Consider the following 26754-nt stretch of genomic DNA (forward strand, 5'->3'; position numbering starts at 1 on the left):
GGGATGTTTGGCATGTAGTCTTTTACGGGAGAGAGTGTCAATATTCATCTAGGCAATACTTTCAGTAGATTTGAAATATATTATAAATATATGTCGGGCAATATAATATGGTTTCGATTATATGGAGGTGGTTAATCTGCCATGCCATTCTGACAGGTTCGGCATCACATTATAAGGATATCTTGCTTGAGACCACTGAAGTATTCTCCTTGAATATATATGTTCAAAAATACTCAGGTACATAGTAAAGTTTCAAAGTGAACTGTAGGAAGTTGTAAAGTAGTAACTTAACTAGGGTCTCCAGCCCGTTGGGTCTTAGTAATTGAAAGCGGTCAAATTGAGATTGCAAGCACTGAAGATTGGAAGACATAACAGCATATTATTTAGGGGCAGATGTCATAAAAAAAAAACACCGACAGATCGGGTTTTGTTTCTTTGTGTTGTATGCACGACCACAATTAATTAATAACCTTCAATTCATTATGTTAGGAATAATTCTGGAAAGAAGGACGAACACAAAAAAATAAACACTGTCACTAAGAACCAAATGAATAAATAACACACACTTCACATGTATTAGAACAGTCTATTTTGAGCAAATAAAAACATTGGATGGTTATGACATGCTACCTTTAGATTACATAAAACATCGGTGAGGCACATAACACCACATAGACACACATCCACATACCGCAAATAGAACTGGGGGTAAATTCACGTTGCAAGATGCAAAAAGGCGCCGTTCCTAGGGAAACGATAGGTTAATGCCGTAGTCGCTGAAATATAACCAGTTTTACTTACAGGCTTCAATCATAGTGCCCGGCATGAGACTGGCAGGGTGTGGGAGTTCCCCACGTGGAACGTAGACGTACTGCCATGCACATCGATGTCTTCATTGTGACCTCTAAGACCTCGAAGTTTTGTTGCATGGTCAAGCGGGGCTCCTCAGCTGGTGATGTTACCAACCCCTAATGATCATATTCAGGCGGCTCGTGGTCGGACTTGGCAAGAGGATGAGAGCATAAATGAGTCCCATGCTGGAGTGCCTCCCAATTATTCAACTTACATGCCAGTTTATTGTATGTCCAAGGGGGACATGACGTTGATTAATGATTCAGTAGAGGGAGTGTGGGGTGTCCACAAATAAGTTTAGTGGCGTCACAATATATGTGCAGCGGTTGTGGTATTGCAAAATTCGTATTATTCCTTTCTTTTTGTTAAACATGCTGCGTTTCATGAAGACCAAACAAGCTGTGATTTCGTTTTTTTTTTTATAGTTGGTTGGCGGCGCAGAAAAGTTCGTGTTCCCCATAGATAAAATGCAATTCTTGTTAATTTCTTTTCTTTGCACGTGTGCTTTTTCATAGAGGCCAGAAAATTCTGACAACGAGTGATGTGGAATATGCATTAATTGAAATTCAGGTACCGATTATCCATGTGAACAATTACTTGTGAATACAAGGGACACCTAATTTCAAGCGGAACTTAGCGTAAATTCCGACGTAAGCGTAGGCGTATATAAAAATAATTATTGTTTTTTTAGAAAAAAAGCGAAAGCAAAAATATCCTCCTATACAAAAATAATTATATAGATGTATTGATGGGATTAATGACGTAATAGGGAATTTTCACCAAATACCATAAATTGCCGGCGTTAGGCGTAAGGGGCTGAAATTTTGAATGAAACCGTACGATTTGTTGGAGATCAGTTATTTTTTTGTGTGTTGTGGAGTGTATCCTGACAATTCACAATAAGCTGACAATTGATGTCAATAAAAAAATGGAAAACCGCCATGAAAATTCCAAATGAAACGAAAAGGTAAAGGAAAATTGGTAATAAAAATGGTTTTCTCGGGAAAAATAGCATTTGGCGGGAATATTCTACCCTTATAAATAGCCGATGAGAGATAGACAAACCGTCATTTTGCAGCAGCGGACGTTACATACTAAATCCTCGTCAGTGTTAATAAGTGCCAAACAGATATAACCAAGAGTGGCAATAACATAACAAAGTAAACAAATTGTTTAGTTCAAAGTAATAAACGTTTTATTGTGAGTAAATAAAAACTGGTGTAGCTTTTGTTACAGTTGTTGATTGTGGTGTTTGTGGTGTTTTGTTCTTTTTATTTAAAGAATCTGCCGTGGAACTGCTGATTTGGTGTTGCACTGGCCTTCTTATTGATTTTGACAAAGGCCAGTGCATAAACTTTATCTCCATACACATAGTCTGCACACGACTGTGTCTATATTGGATGTTTTGAGCGTTGATGGGTTTTTTGGTTGGAGACAGGAAATTACGATTCTCGTCTGAAGGCCAGGAAGGAGAAAATATTTATTGGCCCGCCAAGTGTATTGTGCGAGAAAAGAACCACTCCAGTCGTATGTGATAGCCCCTCCTTTTGATTGAAAGGTGCGCTAAAAATAAAAACCCAAACCAATCAGTATACCGAAAGAGGCGATTATAAGGTAAAGTGTCTTACCGTTAATGTGTATGTCCGTCCTTGTTGGTCGAGTGCAAAAAGATTATAACAAGCTGGAGCGTTGATTTCAGCTGCTAAAAGAGAAAAAGAATATCGATTAGAAAAGAAATCTGTTTGAAAGAGGAAATAATATATTTACATATAAAAGAAGAGCATTTGATGATAAAAAGAAAGCGTATTCCATATTAAATAAGGTCATAATAGTGTTTAAGTTTTCGTTCAAGTAAATTGCTTATTTTTGTAAGGGAATAATACTACACGGAAAAATAGAGGTAGTGTACAGGCTGAGTAAATCAAAGAAATAGGAAAGATATTAGGACTGCAGATAAATTCTGTTTGACAACATAGTGGTTGTAGTTCCGTCTAATTGAGCTCCATTAGTCGAAGGTAAAGAATTAAAGTGTGCCGATTAATTAAGGCGAATTTGCAGGACTAAAAAAATTTCTAGGATCTATGATTGACTCCAAATGAGCCGTTATTGAAGATATTGCGAAAGATAGTATTATTTCTAATTGGAAACTTGGAAAGATTGTTAACAGCATAGGATTTAAGAATTTGTTCAATAACTATAAAATTAAATGTTTTTTTTTTTTAATAAAAATATGTTTGTGTAATGTTCTGTGAAGGTATATAAATATGGTTGTTTAAGTCAATTTGAGTGGAAGGTGATTGGATGAGGTAAGTGTAGGAGCGTGGTGTGTGGTTTTTGGGGTCCGAATAGAAGATTAGGGGAGCCTTCGGACCATGGAAGGGAGGTCCCCGTGTAAATGAAGAGCGAATTAGGCATGTTATTGTGGAACGTTCAACAATCATGTTAGTCCTCTGGGATTGATTCGGCGGGTTGAGTTCCCATGACCATAGGAGACGAAAGAGCTAGTTGGCAAGCCAAGAATCATCGCCGTGAAGGAGGTACATAACAATTGTTCTACAAAATGATGACAACAGTAAAAATCATTAGATATCTTTGAAATTATAATCTTCCAATAAAAAATATAACAGGGAAAATTTATCAATAAAAAAAGAGGCATCAGAGAAAATTTTTTTCCTTCGATAATCATGCGAAATTATTCCAAAATCGTGCAGAAATCTTTACGAAAGTTCGGAAGATACCTCAGATTTTCATACGACATTATTCCGAAATCGTTCAGAAATCTATACGAAAATTCGGAGGAAAAAATTCGAGTTCCGAATTTCCCAAGGATTTTCTTCCGATTTCGTTGCGAATTCTGACCGAAATCGATCCGATTTCGCTCCGACATTTCGTTCCGAAATTATGTCAACCACTTCATACAACTTTCGTTAAGATATCGTTACGATTTCGGATCAGATATCGGACGTAACGTTCGAATTTTGTTCCGATTTCGTTACGATATCGGTACGATTGGTTTGCTGGGTAACCAGAACGCAGTCATGTTTGAAGTCGGTAATAGTGTTGATAATTGTTGTCCGTTGTACACCCATCCTTACGCATATCAAATTAGTCGTCAGTTTCAAAAAATCTATAATTCCTTTTGGGAAATATTAAACAACAACAAAAATAAAGGTAAGTCAAATTATTTTATTTCCTAAATTGATACATAAAAATGAAAATGCTACACGTAGCAAACATCAAAGTGGCAAAAAGTATGGCAGTGGATTTAGGCGAATTCCTCAGATGAAAGAACTGCGTTGAGCGCGGCCGAGTTCAGTTCCAGAGTGGTATGTGCTATGTACAATCTCCAATGAGGAGGATTAGTGAAGAGCCTTCGCTATGGCGACTGAAGAAAGGTTTGTCTGTGCAATTCGCCTCTGCTAGCACCCACGCATTCAGTAGCGACACTACTCTGCTAGATTTTATAATCTTTTGATACCATATTTTTAATTAATGACATATTAGGATACTCGTTAAATACTTACATAAACATGACATAGAGATTCCTTGTAATTCTAACGGTTTGTATGATTTCACACGTTCGATAACATCGCTGATCGTAAATTGTGGTGTAGCCTGCTCGGATGGGAGGAATGTTATACGACGTTGTAAACGTTGTATCATCCTTCTTTCCCCGATAAATTTAACTGTTGCCCACAATTTGTTTAAACATATAAAAATTTCCAATGCTTCAACAGTAATTTCTCGAACTCTTGAGTCCTCAGAGTTAATACGATGAAGCTAACCACGATCGTTTGATAGGCCTGTCGCCACTGCTGGTGTATTATACCATAGCTTCGTCAGTATCTGAAGGACCGAATTATTTAATTATGTACCAATATTTCATTACTTCAGATTGTCTAGTGAGTTTTTTCCTTGCGCGCTCCTATCTGTTGACTTAATGTTAATACGATACGAAGCTAATCACTATCGTTTTATAGGTCTGTCGTCGCTACTACGGTATTCTGTGCAGCACTCTTGCTTGAATTGAAACCTTGGTTATCGGCTTACCCATGGTTCAAAAAAGTACCCAGTTTAAGGGTTACGAAGCTGTGTCGTTTGTTGAATTGATATGAAATATATGTTTGCCTGGACACAGCTTTTGTTACAGACTGTCAAAATGACGGTATAAACCAGTATCCATTTATTCCTCGTAAGATCATCTTCTTTTGCAAATATGTAGCTATCAATTTGCTTGGTCCGCACGGATAAAATGTTGCCTTAGTTCCACAGTCCCTTCCTCTTTATATGGCTGAAATACTCGGGAAATGTAAGCCAGCATTACGCGTATAATTTAGATGTTCTGGTCAAGGATTAAACCGCTGACCTTCTGAGTGAATGGAGGACGTGCTTACCACTACACCACGGTGGCTCCCAAATTAAAGATGTACTCGTAAGGGATTTGTGGCAGCCGTAACTACTCTCAAACCCCCCTTCTTCCCCATTATTTTTACAAGGGCATGTCGCACTCAATTTGTAGTTATTTTATGACCACTAGAATAACTAGTTATTCTAGTTAAAAAGTAAGGTGAAAAAAATCTATTTTTAGAACAGTTGATGTAGAGAATTTGTTTTTAATTTCATCACACTTCTTACTTTTATTTTATTTCGCTGTCTGCCCGAATTGAACCCACGAACCCTCTGATTTCTAGCCAAAGACACTACACACTATGCCACGCACACGAATATTAAGTCCGTGTTTAGACACACGGGAAACTAAATTCAGTTTTTAGGCAATAGGGGGTTGGAAAGAGTATTGAGGAGCTCTTTCCTCTCCGCTCTCTCCCAAAAACTCAATTTACTTTCCCGAGAAATTTGTGTGTCTAAACACAGACTAAGGGTTGCTTAAGAACTTAAATATGCAGTACACATGTGCACCACGAACTGTTATTTTTTAATTAAAACAACTCGCGTGCCGACGGTGAGCGTTGAACACACAACCGTAGGATTTATAGTCGGACACACACACTCACTGTGCCACCGTCGTCATTACTTAGTGAGGAGTAAAGTAAGTAGGTTTGCCTTGTAAATTTTTTAAGAAGTAACCCATTACTTTTCAGATTACTTGTAATGCGAAAAGAAGCTTGTTTACATTACTTTGTAAGGGGTTACGTAATGACTACCGGATCCAAATTTTTGCTGGGTATGACCATTAAATGTTCGAAATATGTATTTGGAGGACTATTGCTAGCGGTGCTTTATATTTTACAAATATATGAGTGGAGTCCCTAAAATGGATTTCTAAATTTTCTAAATTCGCCAACAATAACAAAAACAACATTTAAGTTCATGTAAAAAAACTAGACCGTATATTTAACATTCTTACAACTAAAAAAAATCGTCAAATCAAATAATACAATTTCAAACTGTTTAGTTTCTTGTGTTTCCTCATCTTCCTACACCGAAGTTTCAACAGCTACCGAAATTACTTGCTCCTCTCCTTCTGCCAAAACAGTCTTTTTTTGCTCCTCATTATTATTGGGATTTTGTTTGATTTTATAACGTTCCTGTTTCGATCTTAACCATTCTTCAGGATGTTGACGTTTCACGTGAACATACATGTTCGATTTAGAACGCGATTCTTTGCCACAGTGTGGACATGCATAAAGTTGGGTCTCCGTATGTGTTGCCATATGTTCATCCAGATTACGTTTTTCACGAAATATCTTTTCACAATAACTACACTTTAGGTTTCGTTCCAAACGATGCCAATAACGTTTGTGGCGACTTAAATTCTTTTTTGTTTGAAACAGTTTTCCACAAATATCGCAGGGAAATTCCGTATCTTCGTGTATTGTCAAATGAACTTTGAGGCTGAAGCTATTTTTAAGCCATGCTCCACATATGGAACATTGAGCTGCTGGTTCCACAATGCCTTGATGTTCATCGTAATGTTTTTGAAAGGCGGGCTTCGATTTAAACTTTTTACCACAAATATCACAAATATGTTGATAGATATTATTGTGCACGGATTGGATGTGATTGCGAAGACGATATATTGTTGAACATCTACATTGGAAATTAGTTGTGTGAGAAAGACAAAAAATGCAGTTAACAATTAAAAGTGACAAACAACAAATTACTAAACTTTATTGAAACTAAACATAGTACTTAGTATAATTCATGCGGTAAAGTTAATGTAATTATACACCCTTTGTTTGCTTATACGCAAATAAAACAAATTTAATTTTGTTCTTTAATTAAACAACATTTATAAAAACAGCAGCTTAATTTATTTACACAAAAAATTATCATACATTTTTAAAACATCATGTTGTTGTTGACGATATTTTTCTATTTCTGGATGTTCTGTATTCGGATCTAAATTTAAACGTTCCACTTTCGATTGCCACCACTCATTGGGATGAACTCGTTTTATGTGTACATACATATTCGAACGCGAGCGTGATTCTTTGCCGCAATGAGGACATGTATATAACTGGGCTCCCGTATGTGTGGCCATATGTTCTTCCAAGTTACGCTGTTGTCGAAAGACCTTATCACAATAGGTGCAATGTAAATTACGTTCCAGCTCATGCCAGTACTTCATATGCCGGCGCAATGTGTGACGAGTTTTGAATAATTTTCCACACACATTACACGAATTGGGATGTTCCTCATGAACGAAACGATGTATACGTAAACTGTGTTGATTTTTAAGCCATGATTTACATATGGAACATTGTACAGCCGGTTCAACGATGCCTTGATGCACCTGATAGTGTCGTTTAAAGGAATCTTTACATTTGAATTTTTTACCACAAATGTCACAAATATGCAATGACATGTCCTTGTGAAAGGAATCAATATGACGGCGTAATTGATATTCGGTTTCTAATCTGTAGGTGGGTAGGAGGGTATACATTTACTTGTTTAATTTTTTTTCATTATATTGCAATAGACTAACATACATACATACATATAAAAGAAATCGTACATACATATATGAAACGGTGAGATATACATATATAATTATAAATGATAACATGTAATTATTTTTACTAATGTTATGTGCTTTGAAAAATTAGTGCTATAGTGTTTATTCCCAAGAGTAATTTGTTCAAGTAATCTGCAAGGGTTACATATGAGACACCAAAAAAGATATCAACATGCAAAAACCAGGACTTCTACCGTTTTACTTTAAATGTTATATATTCATATTACCCTAGAAATTCTGTTCGTCTAGATAACGAATATACATGGGGAGACGAGGATACTGCCAACAAGGCAGCATAACGTGTCTTTAGCCTCTCAATGGGCCAAAGCCAACGAATATTCACCCAGTTTGGATGTCACCAGCAACCCTTTTGGATCTTTTAGGCTTATCTTAGGAAGTATGGACTTGTCCCGAAAATATTTCGCCGTCGCTAGAAAAACTTGTTGCGAACAATTTCAAACGATCCGAGGCGAGTTGTTGTTCTTTACTTTTTGCAAATATTCCATAATAAAGCGACTCTAGTAGTTTTCAGTGTTTTAAAATATTAATTTTAAAAGAAGTTCACTTTTTAAAACTTTTTTTCGTGCGGAAAATTCCGAACGAAATGTTCATGATTGTCCTAAATATTACATACTAAGAAAAAATAGTTACATAGACTAAACTTAGATCTTACCAGGTTCCCAATTCTAAATACTAGTTAGAGTTAGAGTTAAATAAGTACTCAAAGAACTTTGATCGATATAAAGCGAATCTCTTCAATTTCCCAGTTCGAATCACAGTGTTAAGACCTTTAAACTTGTGGCTTTGTATCAAACCAAGCGTAATGACATACAGTGCCCAAAATAAATATAGGTTCGCATGTAAATTTCTAATTTTTCCATAATTCAGAGGACTTTTATTGGATTTTATAATTTTGTGTTTTGGAGTTAGGAACTACCCATGATGTCAACATATAAAATATTTGGTTTTATTGCAAAATAAAAATTACTACATTTTTTTCATTATTTTTTGGTGCGAAATTTTATTTCTTGCCGTCAAAGTAGTGTTGGAGAACTCTCGAAGATTTTTGACGTTTAAATATACGCCCAATTTATGAAACTTTTTTTAGGTCAAATACCTAGGTACAATCCTGGATTCTCAATTGAGATGGAAAAGGAACGTCGAGGAACGGACGAAGAGAGGTATGATCGCACTCTATTCATGTAAGAATTCGATTGGGAAAAGTTGAGGGTCCAGCTATTATACACTGGTTGTATAATACTGTTGTGAGACCCATCCTATCCTATAGATGTCTTGTCTGGTGGCATGCGCTTCGACATAAATCGAACTCTGGCAACATAGACAAGGTGCAAAGGGCAGCCTCGATCCTGATAACTGGAGCTTTAGAAGTATACCACAAGCAGCTCTGAATGCGATGCTAAACCTCTTGCCCACGAGACTTAGCATCAAAGGTCAAGCAGCACGAAGTGCCCTAAGGCTACATGAATTGAATCGTTGGCGTGACAGCACCTATGGTAATGCATGCATTCTTCGGGAGCTAGGGCCAAACCTTAGCTTGAATCAGCAGGAGAAATTCAGCGACTACTTATCACCAATCCATAGATTTGATGATTTTGAGGTCGTTATCCCTAGTAGAGATGACTGGATCCGTTGTAACCCTCCTCTGGACGGTCTGGCTTTCTATACAGACGGTTCCAAGATGGAAGAAGGTACCGGAGCTGGCGTCTACTGCGAGAAGCTTTGCCTCGAATACTCATATAGGTTGAACAGCGACTGTAGTGTTTTCCAAGCAGAAATCTTCGCGATCAAAATGGCCGCAGAGTTGATAAAAAGTCTGGATGCTGAAATCTTTGAACCGGTGACTATCTTCGTTGATAGTCAGCCGGCTCTTAAAGCCATCAAATCCCCCAATATCAAGTCTGAGGCCGTTCTTGAGTGTAGAACTGCTTTGGCGAACCTCACTAACGCTGTCCGACTCTGCTGGGTAACGGGACACTGTGACATTGTGGGAAACGAGAAGGCAGATGAACTGGCAAGACATGGATCTCAATCAACAAGTCAAGCTATCACCGAATCACCGAATCTTTCAACAAAGAGAACAACTTCACTTTTACAATCCCACGGCAGCGGGTTCTTACGTACCGGATTGACCCGAAACCAAAAGTGTTTCGGCCAGCGGCTGCCAACCCAGCATTATATGCTGCTACAACAACAACAACAACTTCACTTTTAAGTTTGAGTAAATCAGAAATCAGGGTATTGACGGGAGTCATTACCGGCCATTGCAACATCCGAGCTTTTATCGGCAAATGGCAGGATGATGGCATGGACTATTGCAGGCTCTGGGAAGATGAGGAGGAAACGGAGACGATCGAGCATATTTTATGTCGTTGCCCGATGTTAACTCGAAAGCGATATAGATTAACAGGAATACGCTTTCCTCCAAGCTTAACCTTCTACTCAAACATGGAACCAACAATCATAAACAACATCATCAAAAATCTGAATTGGCTGGGACGGCGCGACCCATAAGCGTAACTACTTCTCTGATAGTTTTTTCCACCATCGCCAAATAAACCACCCTCTCTTTCTTTATTATATCTTCATTTTTTCTTTTTAATAATTCATTTATTACTACTTTCCAAACCACACCCTTTTTTCTTTATTCTTCTCTCTTTTCTCTTCTCTTGTCTTTTCAGGTAATTCTGAACCTCTTTTTTTCTTTATGGATGATCACAATGGACCGAAAGGTCTCCGATTGGCGTAGTCAATATATATATATATATATTGACCACACATCCCCAAACCTAACCTATGAAACTTTTTAACAAACTAGATTTATTTATTTTTGCCTCCTCTTCCCTGTTAAAAATTAGTTTCTTGAAAACTTTTTTAAAGTGTTAGTTTTATCTGCATTTTGAAAATAATTTGGAGACTAATTTGAAACTAAAAATGCAATAAAATTCATCTGAATTATGAAAAAATTAGAAATGTACATGTGTACCTATCTTTATTTCGGGCACTGTATAACATCTCAACGCGAAATTCTAGCAATTGCAGATATGCAACTATGGATAAAACAGTAAATCTTTTACACCAACCACATTTTAAAGTCCACACATTTTGTAGCTTCAAAAATATGTAAAACAATAATGGATAATGAAACTTATTACAACGGGCGAAGGCACTGAAAGCTATAGCTTCAGATGTCACGACACATCCTCCTCAGTTGTAAGTAATGAAATCATCAATTCCCAGTACTGATCTGAACGTCACCACACAGATTTTGTGGTTTTTCAAAAATTTCAAGCCACAAAATATGGCTTGGGTTAGAAACATCAATGAATTATCTCAATGAAAACTCCTCGTGAGTTTTCTCACTCTCTACGTTAATTTGAAACGGCAGAGAGAAAAAACTCCCGGTGAGTTTGTATTAAGAATAACCCCAGTTTGCTTCATTAATTGCTCTGTTCCAGAAACTACAAGAATCGACTAATTTTGGAATTTTTTTATAAATTTGTAAAAAAAAAATTAAATATAGAAAATTTTTCCACAATAACAGTTAGTAATTCGCTTCTATATCCATAAATTGGGAGATATACAATCACCCTTATTACGGTTGGCGTAGTCGTAGACGTTCAAGTGACGTAGACGTTGTCGTAGGCGTAGACGTTGGCGCAGTCGTAAGATACATTTTTATATGATGAAAAATTATATACAACGACATTTTTTGTCTTTTATAGCATTTTATGTCCTTAAAAAATCGAAAGAAATACATTTGTAATTTCCAGAACGCATTTCTTGGTTTAAATACAACATTTATTTTTTTTGATACGACAAATCGGTATTACGTATGGCGTAACACGACAAATTGGTATTACGTATGGCGTTGAAATACGAGGAAAGAGTCGTGACCGATTTTGTAAACGACAGCATATAAAAATAAAAACAAATTAATTTCAAAAGAATTTTTTGGCAATGATTTTTAAAATATATTGGAAAATAACTTTAATAAATACAAATTTTTCTACTTTGATTCATTTGCGTAAGATAAATTTCGTGTCTTTATCAGATGACAAACTTTCTATTGAAAATTTGTTAGAGTACTCATATAACGATTGATGCAATGTAAATTTCTTAGTTCTTGCTCAAAAGATGATTTCAAACGAATTGTTTTACAATTAAAAAATATATATTTTTTAAATTTTGTATGAGAAAAAAATTGTCGTTGTCGTAAATGTTACGTGGTACCAACAAATATCCCTACGACAACGACTACGCCAACGACCACAAAAACGTCTACGCCAAACACTTAATTTGATTGTAAAAACTATAGGGTTAGTTTTTCTTCTGAATTAAAAGTTTAAAAATGATCTACTAATAATTCTAATTATGTTTGTTACCAAAAGAATTCTTTAAAAATTGAAATTTTTGCTTTTTTGTTCAAAAACATACATAATACCAATTAGACGTTACGACACGTCAGCTTGCAATTTTGGATACGACAACGCCAACCGTAATAAGGGTGAATGACTTATTGAATATAACAAATTAAAATATGGGGGGTTATTCCGGACGAAAAATCTCCGTTTCTACTTGAGGCAGAAAGTGGAAAACTCACGGGGAATTTTTGTTCAGATAAGGAGCTCTAATTTATACATAAACTATTTAAACGCAATACTAATCACTTTAAAAATCTCTAAGCTTACAGTCCGTTCCACACGGATAAAGTCATTAGAATATTTATATCTTCAAGCAGAAGAACAATCAAATGTGATGTTGAAAATTAATGGCTATAATACTCAATATATTAATTGCAATGAAATAAACAAAAAGTGTTCACAATAAAATCACTGACTTTATCCCTCTGAAACGGATTGGCAACTCTCATTAATATGACTGGTTTCAACTTACCTTTTATTACATATTTGACATTCAACATCTTTATCCTTACTATGGGTACGTAAATGATTTTGGAATATGCTATAGTTACGGAATTGCTTAAAGCAATGTTCACATTCATAGGTCTCTAGTAAATCAACATTATCGGGATGTTGACTGCTAATATGAGATGTCAAATCTCTTGAATTGGAAAATACTTCATTGCACAGTTTACATCTGAAATAATTAAAGAAATTAAGATTAAAAATATTAAAAATGAATATTGTAAACAAAATACTTGAATGAATCTGGATTTTTGTGCCACAATAGATGTTCAACAAGTGGGCGTTGTTTTTCGTAAACGGTATCACAACATTTTATATACGGTGTACGGGTGTGGGCCAACAAAAAGTGTTGTCTCAACTCTCGCCATGTGTTTACTTGAACTTGGCATATGTCACATTTCAGTTCCATAGATGTAGCTATTATCTCTTGGGCAGACATGGTCTTCTTGCGTTCACCTTTCTTTTTACGTTCTTTTGGTTCTTTGACGGTGGTGGCATCATCCTTGGGTTTGGCTTTTGTACGCTTTCTTCTAGTTGTGGTTGCATTTTTCTTCTTCTTTCTAGCTTTTAGTTTACTCAAAGGCATGTCATCTGAAAACAATTCCATAAAAAACTCAACCATGGAGGTGTTGCGTACTTATATATATAATTATGTTGGCTATGTTTAGCTTATGCATTACTATGTATGAAATAAATGAAATGAAATGAAATATATATTTATCCATACCTTCAGATGTATTCATATCCACTGGATCATTATCACCGCTATCTGCTAAAGCATCTTCTTCTTCCTTATTTAGTTCTACATCATCCTCAAACACATCCGTTACAAATTCTTCTCGTTCTTCTCTCTCATTATCATCCACTTCACTTTTAAGCAAATCAATTGGACATTCAAACATAGCCTGTTCAATTTCCTTAGAATCGCAAATATCTCCATTATCCGCACCAACCTCTTCCACCACTTCCTTTTTATTGTCATCCTTTTTCAGATCCTGTCCATGATCCTGACTATCATCATAATGAGACTCCACTTTAAGATGTACATCAAGGAATTCGTTGCGTAGCGTACATTGTTTTTCAGCAACATCCTTACAAAATCTATTGAAATCATCTAAATGGTCATGACAATCCTGACATATAGTTGTCGAGACAATATCATCTTCTCTAACCTATTGATAACAAACCATAGCAATTATAAAGTAAGAGCAATATGCATCAAACGTAATGCAATTATTAACAACAACAACTATAACATTCTACCAACCTCAATATCTAGATACTTTTCAATAAGTTTCACCATTTCGATTGAATCCGTTGTGGGAATTATATCATTATATAATTTTATCACCGATTCATCAGGAACGTCCTTTAGACATAAACGACAAACCATTTTAATCAGTAATTTTTCTGCTTTTTAAGCAATATTGACACAATTTTTAATTCTTTTTCCAGCCAGAACGTAAGATATGTATATTTTCTTCTTACTGACGTTTTTAATCACAGCGAAATGATAGCAGCATATGATGTGTCAATTTATATTGGGTTGCCAGATAGATTTTTTTTTTACCTTTTTATTAACCCTTTATAATCGTACGGTCCTCTTTTGCTAGATGGAGATCATTGAAAAAAGTGCAAATGTTGGAGTCAACTGAATAAAATTCGGCTTATGATGAGTTTAAGCATTAAGCGGATCAGAACCTAATTTTTTCCACAGGTAGGTCTCGTTGCCCTAATCACAAATATATGTAAAGTCCCATACTTCCCGATATATGGGTCTCTGCAGTTCCGAAAATTCCCTTATTAAATGTTGGCTAATAAGCATGGTAGAACAATAAAAGGTAACAGCAATACCCAGCTGACTGAACTGGGCTGTAATGTTAGTGTCAAATTCCATACGACATTTTATAGTTGAACCTCGATTATCCGTGAATCGATTATCCGGGAACCTCCATTATCCGGGATAGTTAAGGAATATTGGTCTTTTTTCCATTTCCTATATTTCTCGATATAAACTTTATTATCCGGGAGTAAAAGCACACTTTCGAATAAACTTGATTAAGCAAACAAAAGGTAAACAAAAGAAAACTGGAAATTCTCCCATATTACACAATTTGTATATTAATGGTATTACAAAAACCATGGGACAAAGTCAATTCAGATGAATCGGAAGATGGTATTATGTATCATTTTAAAATTTTGTAGATTACCTTTAGAAATATTACAAAAATTACTTACTTTATTATTATACAATACTAGGCCAGTTTTACTTAAAAATATGTTCAAAAACTGCATAAAAACATTGCCTCCGTTATCCGTGAAAATCGATTATCCGTAATGCCTCCGGTCCCGACCATCACGGATAATCGAGGTCCGACTGTATTTATTTCTTTTTCAACGAACGTATGTATTTTTTGAGGAAAAAATATATCATTCCGAAAAAAAACTATTTCCCAGAATGACTTCTTTCAACATGGCGACGTCAAGTTTATAGGCGAGGGGTATGAAGTAGTGAAACCCATGTACATGGTTTTCTGTGTTTGTTGCGTTGCCTCTTCTTGTTATTCGTTGCTGGTTTTTATTCGGGTTTCATTCATTTTATTTTCTCAAGCAGACGATTAACAACAAAACAAGCATTAAAGGACGAAAAAGTAGAAAATAACTTTTAAATTTAATAAAAAAAAGTTGATTAATGAAAAAGAATTTCCTTTTTTGTTGATTTTGTGTTGTTTTTAGTTTATTTTGGTTTGTTTTGTACTTATTGGCGAATTTTTAAATGAGAAACAAAACAAACACGAAAGGTGAAATAAAAAGAACATGCAAAAATATGAAATTTCACGTTAACGTGTGTGGACACTAACGAAACTTGAAAAGAAACTTTAACGAAATTGGTTTCAAGAAACCTTGCCAGTCTGACATCGACATAATAAAACACCGCTTATAGAGGGCGGTACAACGTTCGTTAATATGTGAGGTATTTTGTTAAATTTGAAAAAATAAAGCCCTAATAAACATTTGCTTCTTTGATTTAAAAAACAAAATATTGAACCAGCTTTTCTTTTTTCGATGAATTACCAGCGAGCCCAAACATTAATGCAAGAATTCTACTTTCTGCGAGAAATTATGCATTTAGGGAAATGATGTGGAAACATTCAAATTGAAAATGTAACGAATTTTCATTGATGTTTTCAAAAAAATTCAGTCAAATGTGAAAAGTGATTAGTTTTTTAATTAAAATAATTTATAGACATTTCCTTATTTTGTTTACATATATGTTTGACACTAACATTACAAAAAAAGACAAATTTCTATGTGGTTGTTGTTGAGTTGTAGTATTTACTTTACCTTATATTTGTTCTACCATGGGCTACTTAGAGAAAAATTTTAAATTTTAAAGATATTTTTATTTGAGAATTTTTGCCTATTGAGGCAAATATCATTTTCCTTTTTCACTCGCATCATTAGGTCATTAAGATTGTTTCTAACGAAAAATTAATTAAAAATTAAATATATTTTGTTTCCTTGCCCTAGAGTTGCACCTGTCCATAGCAGAAAGTCTTAAATACCCGGCCGAAGGCCGGCTATATAAAAAAAATATAACTTTATCCGAGCTTAATGCTTAAAATTCTACAACATCCTGTCATTTGAACAGGTACTTCATGTCAAAAACGTTAGCCCAAAAACTGCAAACCTTCATCAACAAATGTCTCCGAATAATCTATGGCATATTTTGGCCAAACACTATTTCAAACATAGTCCCAATTTACATTAGGCGAGTTTACTTGCGGCAATTGTCAGTTTGTAGGTGAGAGAGGGTGCTGAGAGGCAAAGGGTTACCATATGCCTCACCTCTCTCTCCTACAAAATGACAATTTCCGCAAGTAAACTCGCCCAATGTAAATTGGGACATAGATTTACATACCAGGATGAGAGAAGAATCTATTACAAAGCAAATCGCTAGACGGAAGTGGAGATGGATTGGGCACACTTTAAGAAAGCCGGTCACCAGTATTTCTCTTGCGGCTCTTGAATGGAACCCTCAAGGATCTCGACGTCCAGGACATCCAAAAAATACATGGCGCAGAACAATCCAAAATGAATTATCGAGAATTAATATATCAATCAATGACTTAAAAACAATATGTATCGATAAAATAAGATATAATTTTCTTGTAGAAGCCCTATGCTCCCAAAAGGAACAATAAAGGAAAAAAACTTCTAAGCTGCATAAAAATATATTTAATAAGAAATCGGATGGTATATCCGAATATGAATCACTCGATCCGGTTTTATGTGGCCCATACATTTACTGACAAACTGCTGCTGCCGATGAACCCCTTGTGTACGTGTGTGATTGAATAGTGTGTGTCGTTCCTTCAATCCATATTAAAAAAAATGAGAAATTTTCATCCAAAACAGGGGCTGGATTCTTGTTCTTTGAAAAAATGAAATGAAAAATATTTTCTTTATATTTTTTTTCATTTGACAGTTTTTTCCTTTATAAATTATTTTCATAAAAACAGAATTGAGCCCCGGACTTTTAGTTTATGTTTTTAAATAAAATATTTGTTGTTTTCAAAAACTGTTTGTTGAATACTTCGAAAATAAACAAAATTCATCGGATTGAAAGGGTTTCATTTCCAAAATCAAAATTGTTTTGATTTCTATCCTGTATTAAATACCCTGCAAACCAAATGTCTGATGTCCGACACGTCTGAACAATTTCGGAAGCAAAGTCGATGCTCCTCCTTCTGTACGCGTCTTCCAGTGTGACCGATGCGAATGCGGTTTCGTGATTGTGTTTGAACATAACTGAGCTGATTCATTGGTAAACTTAAAATGCTTATAATTTCGTTAATTAACGATATTTTATCGGTAAGTTAGCGACAAAAAATGATAGTTGTAAAATTCTACCGATAGGAATAGTGATGTCAACTTTTATTTGAACTTTTCATTCATAATTTTGCATTTCAATTTTACCGATTTTTTTTCATGTTTTTTTTATAGTTAATTAGTCCATATTTACATTAGACAATTCCAGGGTACATTTATAGAAGGTAGAAGTGACAATCAGCTGTATTCTTACTTTTTTTGTAAATTTAGTTTTCAAAATGTAATAGGGTCTACTCATGAAATTTGAAACTTCGAAATTTGCCTCCATAAAATACTGTTTTTCTTCCTAAACTTGTAGTAAAAATGACCTACGACAGTTCTGAATGCTTTATATTTACATTTTCATTTAAATTGTTCTATTTTGGAGGATTTTCAAAATGTATTTATGTTTTTCCTAAGGAAATGTTTGGAACGACCCTATTATTCAATATTTTCTTTGACAATTAATTTTCAATACCAACAATGTTGTTTTTGTAAATTTGTTAGTTGTTGTAATTCATGCACATACCTTCTATAAATTTACCTTGGACAATTCCTTGCGGCAATTGTCAGTTTGTTGGTTAGTCCCAATTTACATTAGGCGAGTTTACTTGCGGCAATTGTCAGTTTGTAGGTGAGAGAGGGTGCTGAGAGGCAAAGGGTTACCATATGCCTCACCTCTTTCTCCTACAAAATGACAATTGCCGCAAGTAAACTCGCCCAATGTAAATTGGGACTTAGAGAGGGTGTTGACAGGCAAAGGGTTACCATATGCCTCACCCCTCTCTCCAATAAACTGACAATTGCCGCAAGGAAAATTGCCTAATGTAAATATGGACATAAGTCCGACGCATGGCACAATAACCCAGGTAGTGGTATCACACCAGCTGATCGAATATGAAAAGTCAACTCCCTTTATAAAAAATTATTTGTGTTGTAATTTCCCCAACAACAAAAAGAAAGTTTTGACATAACATTCAAAATTTTACGATGCCACCACCTGGGTAATTGTACCGTGGTCCGACGGGAACATCCGCCACAGGTGCAGACTCTTATATCATTTTCGTTAGAAAAAATAGTTCCCTAGGTGGCAGCAGGGGTAGGCCACTACGCACATATGTTGAAAGAGGAACCAAGATAAATCATTTGTAATTTTATAGTTGCTTAGAAACCTCCACTTTTTTCACTTCTTCTTCATTGACTGTGATGTCTTGAACTTACCCGCCCAAGTGAGTTAATGTATTCCCTTAAGATTTGTGACAAGACTTCTTGTCGTAAATATTGAATTTTCTTCGACCTTTATGTTAATATACTAAAGACTTGTCTCTCGTCGTCTTATTTATTTAAAAACTTAAAAAATAAATAATGTACCAAACTATGTACATACTTTTAGCGTTTTTATACATACATCAAAATTAATTGCATTTTATTGCAATTTATAAACATAAATTTTGATACTCTCTTTCTTTAATACGAATTTCCATATTTTTCAGTTTCAATTCACATTGATGCATTTCTTCTTCTCGTCGATTTCTGGCTTGCAACAATTTCAGTTTTGCCTCTTTCAAATATAATATTTTCTTTTGGTAATTATTTAATTCCATTAGGCTGCGTTTCACTGATGTCAATAATTCATACAGTTCTCTTAGTATGTCCGTTTGCTCGCTATTATATAACTTTTCATTAAAACTATCGACATTCTCATGGTCTTTGGATGAGGAAATAAATATTTTTTTGTTTTCTATTGGCGTTGCTGTTAAATCCCTCTGACATTTAATGGTAATTTTAGGTTTTATATGATCAAAACTTTCGTCATGTGTTTGTATATTAGTCGATGTTGTTAGTGTTTCATTTGGACATATTTCTTCCACATAACTATCTGATACTATATCGGTGCTTTCCATTTGTACTGGCGCTTCAATTTGTATAATTTCATAATCTTTATTTAAGACTGGCATTGCTTCTATAGTTGTGGTGGTGGTGGTGGTGGCTGTAGATGTTGTTGCTGTTTCTATTTCTTCTGGCTTCCTCTTGCTGACGAAATATCTGAGTTTATTAGATTTGGATTTTTGCACGTTTTGCTTTTGCTGCTGCAATTGTATTATCCTTTTTTCGTGTTTCGATGTCTTTGGTAGCCATTCAAACATTTCCGCCACATCTTGCTCCAGTGGAGAAATTTTATATACTGGTGGATTACCTTTACTAGCTGCTGCTTTATTGGCTGCTACTTTTTTCTTTGTTTTAAATTTAAAGTCACGCCAAACCTGAAAATTAAAAAAAGTTTATTTATTATAATTTCTATTACATTTGAAAACTTCATATCGCATACCTTAAGCCAACCATCACCAAGTCTTCTTGTTGTTCCTAGAGTATTTAGAATTCTAGCCAGATTATCCCATAGATCCTTAAAATTGGGTGTTACCTCAGTACCTTTGCGACAGCTATCAAGTTCAGGATGTTTTTGCATCTCTTCAATTAATCGTTTAAATTGTACTCGATTTGTGAACATTTTCAATTTATCGCTGCTCTTGGTAGCCACAATTTCTAGCGAGAAAAATGGAGAATAGATTATGTTGTTAATTAAGTAGATTAGGTTAGGTTGTATGCGCAGCTAAACTTGTTGAATTTGACCACTAATAACCTCCGGATTCACAAGTAAGAATAGGGATACCGTTCTTCGATCAAAGATTACCGCCCAAATTGACCTGGATGCTTTACGTTTAAGATCCTTACGCTTTTCTCAAAGTAGAACTTGTTGAGTTTGTCAATGAACAGACTGACCCGTCTTGCTAGATCATCAACTACATTGCATTGCTCCGGTACCCAAAAAATGTAACAACTCTACCGCAATTTTTTTTAAACAGATATGTGTAGAATGACCCATAGCCTAAGGAACAGTCTGGATGTCTACATATATCATGACCACTCCACCTGTAATCCCACTAACAGCTGTAAAGCTTTCAACACTACAAAAACTTCAATTTGAAAAAACCTGCACTTATCGCTACGTTTGTTCCTATATGTACACTCCAGCTCCCGTTCCTTCTTCCATCGTCGACCCATCGGTGAAAATGGCTAGGTTATCCGAGTTTTGCTTAAGCCTACTTAAAACGTTCATAGTTGGTGAAATGTACTTACCTCCTGAATTGTGATCACAAATAAACAAAGGGTCATTGTGCTTCGTTCTCGAATTTGTTTGTTTATTTTCGCTATAATCCCCATGCTGTTCCTGTGTTGATCTCTCATGTATTTCTTCTTTTGCTATAACCATGGGAACATCATTGTCTTCCTCCAACACCTCCTGCTGATTTTCCCAACCATCACCACCTGTTTTATCACTATCACCATGTTCCGGTACTATGAATTCTTCTAAGGCTAATAGCAAGTGATCCTTTACGTGACGCTCTGTCTTAATTCTCGATTGCTTTATAGTGCAGTATATCGTTTTCTGCTTTTCCTCGACAATTTGACGGTACGTATGGAAGTCTTCCAACTGGTTATGACAGTCTTTACATATTGCTGTTGACACGACATCGTCGGGAGCGACCTAGGGCAAGGTAAAATGGATTGGATTAAATATTTGCAAAAATTTCATATTTGTTTATACTATTCTTTTCGTTGTTTGTTTTCCGCAATCATTTGCATCAACAACATTTTTGACAACAATTTCTCGACACACTGTTTGGCTTGGTATACCCAACACGCAAATCAACAACCTACCTCTATTTCCAAATACTTTTCTATTATTTTAATATAATCAAGACCACACTCGTCACCATCGATATCTTGAAAGAGATCTATAAAAGATTCCTCTGATTGCTCACACAGGCACAAACGACAGTACATTATGTACCGAAATTTATCCTGTTTTGCCGCCTTTTTGGAAAATATTTACGAATTTTAATAAAATGCTTGCCCTTTTTCTGTTTGTTGTAGGGATACAAAAGTCGAATTTCGACTTATCGATGTATCGAATAGTCGATTCTTTGCTGCTATCGTTTTACGTTGCGACTTGTCAAAATCGTGTAATCGACTTTCGTTGCAAATCGATATTTGTTTGATTTGTTTGAAGTCGAAAATCGAAATAAATTTTAAACTATGTACCACTGTCTTTTGAGATATTTTACACAATAAAGAGAAAGAGCGGTTGGCTTAAATGTCGTTTAGGGTCATCTCTCGTATCGGGCTGAAATCCTTATCATAGGTAGTTCATGGTACCATGACAACAACGATTTATAGTTGGGGGGGCTTAAATGTCGTTTAGGGGCACCTCTCGGATCGGGCTGAAATTTTTACAGTAGATAGCCCTTGGCATCCTGAATACAACGATATATAATTTTCCGGGGGGAAGTCCGTCCTTCCCGAAACCAAAGTGATTAGGCCAGCGGCTGCCAACCCAGCATTATATGCTGCTACAACAACAAGTACGAAATTTCCGAAATGTCAAGACCCATATCTCGGGAAGTATGGACTTCCCGCCGGAAAATTATATATCGTTGTGTTCAGGGTCCCAAGGGCTACCTATGGTAAAAATTTCGGACCGATCCGAGAGGTGCCCCTAAACGACACTTGTTCCATAGTTGGTCTGTTCCAGAACTGCAAGAAACTACTAATTTTTACTATTTTCTTCGATAACATAAAGGAAAAATTGTTATCGTAGTAAACTTTTGTAGATTCTTGCAGGTTCTGTAACAGGCATAGATTTTCTGTGGGAAGTTCATACTTCCCGAGATATGGGCCTTGACATTTCGGAAATGTCTTGCTTCAAAACCATTATATTGTTTACCCCTTGGATAAATTTTTTCTCATAGATAGTCTTGGGACCCTTATCTGAACTATATATAGCATTCCCAGAGAAATCCATACTTCCCGAGTTATGGGTCTTGACATTTTACTTTTGTTCGCGTAGCCGACTTTTGCACCAGCCCATTGGAGAAAGTCTTAAATCCCCGTCCGAAATCCGTCCACTTAGGGAAACATACAACTTAAAAAAGTTTTAATCGCTTAGCCGAATTTTGTTGCAACTGTCCATAGGGAGAAGTCCTCAATCCCCCCAATTTATTAAGTTGGATCTGGAAGGAATACAATATTTTATGCAATTATTTTATGGTAGGGTAATTTGTTTTTATTTTCCCAACTGTGGACAGTTGGTTAAACTCAAATTCGAAAAAATAATTTGTACTAAATTGTATTTATTTATGTATATATTACTACATTAAATACGTTCTTTTATAACTAATTTTTAAAAGATATTATATACTAGCTTATGTATACACAGAAATCTATTTGGGATAAGAGCGCGTATTATAAATTATTTTTAAACATAATTATTAGCTAAAATATATCTAACGAATGTTATGTGACACCAAATGAAAACATTACAAACTGTCACACATCCAAAATGTGGAAATCAATTTCAGGATATATACTTTTCCATATCTACAGAAATTATGTTGCTTAGTAACTATTGATAAATACTTCTTCTTCATCCTTAAACTGGCATATCCTGCATGTCCAGTATATCGTTATGACATTTCTTCACCTTTTCTATTGCCTTAATACAGTCTTCTTTTGTTATTGTGGGTAGCAAATCATCAATACATTGTTCAGCAAAGATCAAACGCTGATTTTTCATATCATTAGGATTGTAGTGCAAAACATTCGATGGACTTTTAACACGTTCTTTTATACTATGCCAAATACTTTCCATTGGATTTAACATATAGGAATAGGGACTTAATAACAGCAGTGTTACTTCGGAATTATTAAAGTATTCATCCAGCTCGGAGAAACAACGATCACTATCACACACTATAACTAAGTTAGTAACATCAAATTTTGTCGTCTCCAACCAATTTCTAATGATTTCCTCTGGTCGTAAACGTTCACGACTACGTTTAAAACCAATAACACCCTCTTGTGTTATGGCACCCATCATATACAGTGTAGGATCACACGTGGCAAAAAATGAAGAATTTGTAGTGAAACGACCTTTAGCACGGCGACAAAACATTTTGAATACAGTTTCACCCAACCAAATAATGGTTTTATTATTTTCCATGGTGTAGTATTCCAGCGTTTTAACGTACTCGGAACGTTTCGTTTTATTTTCTAGAGTATTCATAAGATGCGGGAGATAGTCATGAGGTCGCTGATGTTGATATAGACGCCCTTCCAAAGTGCATTCAACAAAATAGACGCATACATCTTTTTTAAAGTGATTTTTGATTTTAGCAACAACTTCCTTTAATGTTAACTGGCGATTATCCTCAATCCATTGGATAATTGTTTTGATTTGGTCTTCGGTAAAGGAAATTTTTCCACTCTTAAGAAACATTTCTTTGCGACTAGTCGAAACCCAGGTATATGCAGTTTTATATTTAACACCAAGTTCCGAAGCTAATACTGACCAATCATCTCCACGATTTGCAGCTTCAACAATTCTGGAACGATCTTCGGGTGAGTGAGTTTTATACGGAGTTTTACGTACTGGAGGAAGTGTCACTCTTGAAGCAATCTTTGTCCTGAAACAAAAAAAAAAAAAAATGGAAATATTAGAAATTATTGTGAAATAGTGTATTGTGTTAGGAATCAAATAGATGTAATCCCCAATATATGTATAATTGGCATTTATTTGCTTTCTTTGTGTTGATGAATAAGACCTAGTAAGCCTATCAACAGAGATTTTATTTGACATCTGTCCATAAGAGAATCATTCAAATCACGAACGAAAACCGGCCATCAAGTGTAAATTTGAGTTTTGTGGAACAAAAAAAGATTTTGTATTTGACATCTATCCATAGGAGAATGTCTTAAAGAGATCTTACTAAAATAGAGCAAAGCCTTGTTAAATTTCGATGGAAGGTCGGTAATAAATGCAAATGTAAGTTTTAAAATAATCCCTTTTGAGTCCCTAAAATAAAAAACATAAACCACAAAAATACGCATTCCTTACCTAAAGTTTAAAGCATCTCCTGGCGCCAATGATATTTGCCCAAATGACGGGTAATTGTTGTAGTTGTTGGTATTACTTTGAAAGCCATTTATTGGCATCAATAGTTCATCATCCCCAAATTGTCTAAAAGTTCCACTTCCATTATGTTTCTCGGTGTCATCTGTATTGAATTCAACTACAACATCCGAGTCCCGTATATATCCATTGTCATCCTGTTCTATATCTTCTTCATCGGAAGAACTTTCCAATTTAATTATGGGTATATTGACATTTGTTAGCGATTCCTGTCGCTCCTTTATCAACAAGGCAAATTTGTGAAAATCATCCAAATGTGTATAACATGATTGGCATAATAATGTTGATTGGTATCCATTGGGTTTTACCTTAACAAAATTAAATTGTATTTAACATAATTATAATTCGTATCTCATTTCATTTCAAGTTGTGTCCCAATAAACTCTCACCTCCATTTGTAAATATTTTTCAATTACATCAACTAAACGTAAACGATGTTTATCATCAACGAGTTCCTCATAAATATGATAGGATTTTGTCGTCGTCCCTCGTAAAGGACATAGGCATAATTCACACTTCATTGTTTAAATAATACTTTTATTTCTCAATTTTCTTTTAAATAATAAATTAAACGAGAAGAGGCTTCGCATAAAATTTTCACTATAAACACTTTTTTGGTTTTTCTCCATTCACTTTGAATTGATAGCATTACAATATAAACAATCGTAATTTTGCAAATAGACAGCTGTAGTGGGATTCTGTAACTTTTTTTTCTACCGAACCGATATTGATAATTAACGAAAATTTTCGGTTGAATTACCGAAAGTGCTATTCTGTAACTCAATGTTATCGATACAAAAATTTTAGCGACGAATATCGGTAGAATGGCGGAATTTAAAAGAAGATGCACGTCATTTCAAAATGAAAAGCGTATACGAAGTATATAAATTATTCTAATTTTTAAACGTTTCTGTTTTTTTTTAGGAGAAATAGAAAAAATCACACCTTAAACGAAATAATGCTCATTCAAAGTGAACATAATTCAAACTTCTAATGAAATTATTTTATAGGCCGTTTATATATAACAAGGTTAACCCAGTGGGTCTGGGTTTCAAATGTCATTTCCATTGTATATACTTCAAACAAATCCTCATAAAGAAGGTTAACCCTGCAAAAAACTATAATATAAACGCCGTATAAATCACTATTGTATATAAAATAAGTAATACCCAAGTTACACTTAACCGGATTAACCCAGCGGGTTTGGATTTCAAATGTCAATTCCATAACGCAAATGTCAAATAAATCCTCTCGAAGTGGGTTAACCCGGCAAAAAACTCTAGTGTAGCCGTACTATAAGTTTCAAATTACATGTAGAAAAATTCAACTTTAGGACATGTTTATATTATAGCCTTTTGCAGGGTTAAGCTTCTCTATGAAGATTTATTTGAAATATAAGCAATGGAATTGACATTTGAAACCCAGTGGTTTTATTAAATATTAAAAATCGTAGTTAAAACTACGATGACATACATATAACTATATTTATTTTATTTTTTATTTATTGCGGTTGATTTTAATTGTCAAATCCATTGGATATACGTATAAATTCTCATAACCCGGCAGGTTCTAATGTAAACATGGTGTAATATTCGACAAATTGGTTGAATTGTTTGAAACGGAAGATTTAAAATCCAAACATTAACCCCCAGTTTTTGTAACTTATTTTTGTTCGTTCGTCTATATTCGTAATAATTTAGGCATTCATAGCTCAGGCCCCAGATGACATACACATCTAATTTTTCGTATACCCGTTCCATATATCATTAAGAATTCCACATTTAACAATCAGCGCTCTACATTTGCGCTAAAGCGAGTAAATCGATCTACAAAATTTGACAATTCGTGTGAGAAGAATAAAAATTTTTACAAAAACTGGGGGTTAATATGTATATTTTGAACAGGAATATTTAAATTGTGTATATTTATCTGTTATATCAGAATTACGTATTATCAGGGAATATGACAACCATGGTGATATTCTTCTTTCTTTTAACGTTGATGGTAATCGAAACCACCAATACGTTTTTATATGGGTAGCAACTGTTACGGAATATATCCTTCAAAATATTTTGTTC

At 34.9% G+C, this 26754-nt stretch overlaps 3 protein-coding genes and 2 long non-coding RNA genes across 6 annotated transcripts; 1 reads left to right on the top strand and 4 right to left on the bottom strand.

Annotated features, from left to right (window-relative positions):
- Positions 1 to 566: 566 nt before the first annotated feature.
- On the bottom strand, positions 567 to 1385 carry LOC141398017 (uncharacterized). Its single transcript, XR_012411588.1, has 2 exons — positions 802 to 1385; positions 567 to 745 (listed from the first exon to the last, which is right to left on the bottom strand). It is a non-coding gene; the product is annotated as an uncharacterized lncRNA (long non-coding RNA).
- A 419-nt stretch (positions 1386 to 1804) lies between these two features.
- Positions 1805 to 3115, top strand: LOC141398019 (uncharacterized). Its single transcript, XR_012411590.1, has 2 exons — positions 1805 to 2052; positions 2134 to 3115. It is a non-coding gene; the product is annotated as an uncharacterized lncRNA (long non-coding RNA).
- Positions 3116 to 6177: 3062 nt separating this feature from the next.
- On the bottom strand, positions 6178 to 15518 carry LOC141398008 (uncharacterized). 2 transcript variants are annotated; one of them, XM_073975110.1, is made up of 6 exons: positions 15013 to 15518; positions 14042 to 14383; positions 13502 to 13946; positions 13008 to 13365; positions 12743 to 12946; positions 6178 to 6900 (listed from the first exon to the last, which is right to left on the bottom strand). In XM_073975110.1, the coding sequence occupies exons 2-6, from the start codon at positions 14165 to 14167 to the stop codon at positions 6288 to 6290; spliced, it is 1746 nt and encodes a 581-aa protein (XP_073831211.1). In that variant the 5' UTR covers positions 14168 to 14383; positions 15013 to 15518; the 3' UTR covers positions 6178 to 6287. The 2 variants fall into 2 exon arrangements, with proteins under 2 accessions (XP_073831211.1, XP_073831212.1); XM_073975111.1 differs by lacking the exon at positions 6178 to 6900 and adding an exon at positions 7079 to 7730 and having other exon boundaries at positions 15013 to 15308.
- A 3426-nt stretch (positions 15519 to 18944) lies between these two features.
- Positions 18945 to 21607, bottom strand: LOC141396526 (uncharacterized). Its single transcript, XM_073972072.1, has 4 exons — positions 21367 to 21607; positions 20785 to 21193; positions 19976 to 20190; positions 18945 to 19910 (listed from the first exon to the last, which is right to left on the bottom strand). The coding sequence occupies exons 1-4, from the start codon at positions 21490 to 21492 to the stop codon at positions 19083 to 19085; spliced, it is 1578 nt and encodes a 525-aa protein (XP_073828173.1). The 5' UTR covers positions 21493 to 21607; the 3' UTR covers positions 18945 to 19082.
- Positions 21608 to 22818: 1211 nt separating this feature from the next.
- LOC141396527 (uncharacterized) lies at positions 22819 to 25350 on the bottom strand. Its single transcript, XM_073972073.1, has 3 exons — positions 25066 to 25350; positions 24602 to 24984; positions 22819 to 24170 (listed from the first exon to the last, which is right to left on the bottom strand). The coding sequence occupies exons 1-3, from the start codon at positions 25195 to 25197 to the stop codon at positions 23138 to 23140; spliced, it is 1548 nt and encodes a 515-aa protein (XP_073828174.1). The 5' UTR covers positions 25198 to 25350; the 3' UTR covers positions 22819 to 23137.
- Positions 25351 to 26754: the final 1404 nt, after the last annotated feature.

Source organism: Musca autumnalis, unplaced genomic scaffold (assembly GCF_047663935.1).
Source record: "Musca autumnalis isolate F117 unplaced genomic scaffold, ASM4766393v1 scaffold_3, whole genome shotgun sequence".
Lineage (NCBI taxonomy): Eukaryota > Metazoa > Arthropoda > Insecta > Diptera > Muscidae > Musca > Musca autumnalis.